The sequence below is a fragment of the Onthophagus taurus genome, chromosome 11 (genome assembly GCF_036711975.1).
Source record: "Onthophagus taurus isolate NC chromosome 11, IU_Otau_3.0, whole genome shotgun sequence".
Taxonomy (NCBI): Eukaryota; Metazoa; Arthropoda; class Insecta; order Coleoptera; family Scarabaeidae; genus Onthophagus; species Onthophagus taurus.
Genome location: NC_091976.1, coordinates 1,063,734 through 1,066,842, shown reverse-complemented (window position 1 = coordinate 1,066,842; position 3,109 = coordinate 1,063,734). Strand labels below are relative to the sequence as shown.

Below are 3,109 nucleotides of genomic sequence, written 5' to 3'. Positions count from 1 at the left end.
TGAATCAATCAAATGAATTTCACAAAATAAATACAGCCTGATTCAGAGTAAGCGCCTTATTTTTTTAGCCACACTATGGGTACTATTTTCAAAATATTTGGCAGTAATATGTTTTAGGACATTCTCTACACGATGGTGATATCATATTTAATAGCAACCTAACATTTTAATCTACTAGCGCATGAATGTTTTACAATCGATGTTATTTTTGTCAAAATAAATAAATAAGTAGATGTTTATTACAAAATAAAGTTTAATTGTTGCTTTTGTGTCTAGCGCTGCTTGATATTTGGACAAAAATAACATCGAGTGTAAAACATTCATGCGCTACTAGATTAAAATGTGTGCTTTTTGATGGGGAAAGAAATGAATTTTTAAGAAAAACAAAATACTATCGTATAAAGAATGTTTTTAGGATCTCAATAATAAAAAAAAAATTTTGGCATTCCATTTAAAAAAAAAGTTGACAAAAATGTGGCATCACCATCGTGTAGAGAATGTCCCAAAACATATTACTGCCAAATATTTTGAAAGTAGTACCCATAGTGTGGCTAAAAAAAATAAGGCGCTTACTTTGAATCAGGCTGTATAAAATGCATCTAGTCCTATCTAGTTAGGACGGTTCCGATTTGTAATACTCACTTATAGTTAACATAGATAACACAAACTATTTGCTTCATTAATAGATGTTAGTAACCAGCTTTACAAGAGAAGGGGATGGGTTGAAAATGTAATTCTCTACTATTTGGAACGAAAACTAATATTTTGTCACTTAGAACCTTTCAGTTTAGTGGCAGCTTACAAGGAAAAGCAGGTGGGTAGTATTTAGCTTGAATAAAGTACTTAAAAACGAAGATTGTCGTTTTATTAATAAACGCTATAATTTACAAATCCACATAATACGTATTACTTTCATTTCCATTTTGAAATTGTTCAAACTTTTTGTTTAAACATGTGCACCAATATTTATCGATTCCTGCTTCTTTGCAAGTTCGGTAATGAGAATGTTCTCGAAAAATTGAGTTACAATTTCGACAAGATCTTGCCGGCTTCGAGATGTAACCATTGCGGGATTTTTCCAAAATATCCTGAAGAGTAACATAAATATCATAAGGTGAGATCAATTTTTCTCGATTGCTTAATAACGAATTGTATTGTTCTGGATAAATTGTTCGAAAAACTACCGGAACGTAAACGTATGCGAACGGAGTTCTACTTTCGAACCAGCCGTAAATATTTTTCGAAACGTTATCATTAAAATAACCATTTGTGCCTAAAAAGAAAATAAATGTATCTTCTAAAAGATTCTGAAGCATTTTGAAAAATTCTAAAAGAATTTCATCCATTCTTCCTGGAGCGTTAAAATCGTATTTAGTAAATGAGCTCAAACAAAATGTTCCGAAATAGTTTCTTTTGAGAAAAGTTTTAACAAATTCTAATATTAAATTTAAAATTCTTTCCGATGCCGAAAAGGAAGCGGTGCAATTAGGCATATTGTTCAAATATGTTGTATTCAATCGATTCGAACTCATTATGTAACTTCTAAAGTAATAAGTTGTCGGCTGCTCAAAAAAACCTAAACACTTTTCATTAAAAAAATGCTTTTCGGAGTAATCTTGAGCAAATGCTGTTACATATCCATTTTTTTCGAAATCATTCCACACAAATGGATAATCGTCAAAGAATTTTTTTGATGGATTACCGAATTTCATTCGTGCAAATCTATGCGAAAATCCCGTTAGAAGTGGAAGTATATTTTGAAAATTATCTTTGCCCACTTGATTAAAAATATTTAAATTTACATAACCACTGTTTATTAAAAAGCGATGGGTATTTTGAAGGTGTCTTAAAAAGTTATTTTGCGACAAACTATCCACTAAAATTATTAAAACGTTGTAACCAATCAGAGGAGAGGATACCTCTTCGTCGGTTCGATTTAAGTTTGTATCTATAAAAAATCCATGAATATCCTCGTAAAGTTTTTTCTTCGTATCGTTCTTATAACAAATCGTTCGAATTACATCGTTTTTTATTTCTGTTGAATTCTCAAAAACCTCACAACTAGATTCGCTAAAGGAATTATCCGGAATTGATTTAGACATATTTCTCGTTATGTTGCTCAGACAACATTCAAGTTCCATCGAATTTTCTAGCAAGAAATCTTTGATGTAAACGTTTATTTTTAAGTTTGTTCTTTCAAAATATACCAAGGGTTCAATTTCTGGGCAAAAATTAATGAAACCCGATTGATTTTTGTAGTTTGATTGCAAAGACCAAGGATCAAAATATGGGACATAGCAGACGTCATTTTCGATTAAGTACTTTGTCATTGGAGCTGAAAAATAAGAATTTTAAGAAAATCCATGTGAAATATTTAGAGAAAATTTACGTATTCGCAGTTTTCGTTCACTGGAAACACAGGATATTTGAAAAAGAACCAAAATTAACATAAAATAAAACATTTTAACGAAATAAATAAAACATTATAAATAATGTTGACAGAATAAACTTCAACATTTCTTCCCCCCTCCAACTACTGAGAATTGTCTATTTTATATAATATGTATGTAGAGCTGGGCAGTCATATTTCTAATAAAATTTTACTGAAAAGTGAAAGATAAAAACATGTAACAAAAAACAAAATATTTAATAATTAAAATTATTATTAAAAATTCGGTGTATAATTTGTCCAGGCCAGTGCTATTCAAACTATGGGTCGCGACCCACAATGGGGTCGCGAAAAGTTTTTTCGGGGTCGCAAGGTGGATGAAATAATGAGCTATCGTATAGCAAAATCTGGCAAACCGTACACAATTGCTGAAGACTTAATTGCTCCAGCAGCCCAAGATATAGCAGCCATTATGTTTGGCGAAAAGGAAATGCAACAAATATCTCAAATACCACTCTCGGATACAACAGTTAGCCGCAGAATATTTGAAATGGCAGAAAATGTGGAAAACGAAATTATAATGAGAATTCGGAAAAGTAAATTTTTTAGTCTTCAATTGGATGAATCTACGGATTGCCAAAATGCTGCACAACTAATTTGTTTTGCAAAATATGGATACAAAAATGAAGTAGTTGACTTTCTTTTTTGCAAGGAAAAAAA

At 31.0% G+C, this 3,109-nt stretch overlaps 1 protein-coding gene across 1 annotated transcript; it reads right to left on the bottom strand.

Moving 5' to 3' along the window:
- Window positions 1–848: 848 nt before the first annotated feature.
- Window positions 849–2,531, bottom strand: LOC111413971 (uncharacterized). Its single transcript, XM_071200121.1, has 2 exons — window positions 2,390–2,531; window positions 849–2,335 (listed from the first exon to the last, which is right to left on the bottom strand). The coding sequence occupies exons 1-2, from the start codon at window positions 2,460–2,462 to the stop codon at window positions 885–887; spliced, it is 1,524 nt and encodes a 507-aa protein (XP_071056222.1). The 5' UTR covers window positions 2,463–2,531; the 3' UTR covers window positions 849–884.
- Window positions 2,532–3,109: the final 578 nt, after the last annotated feature.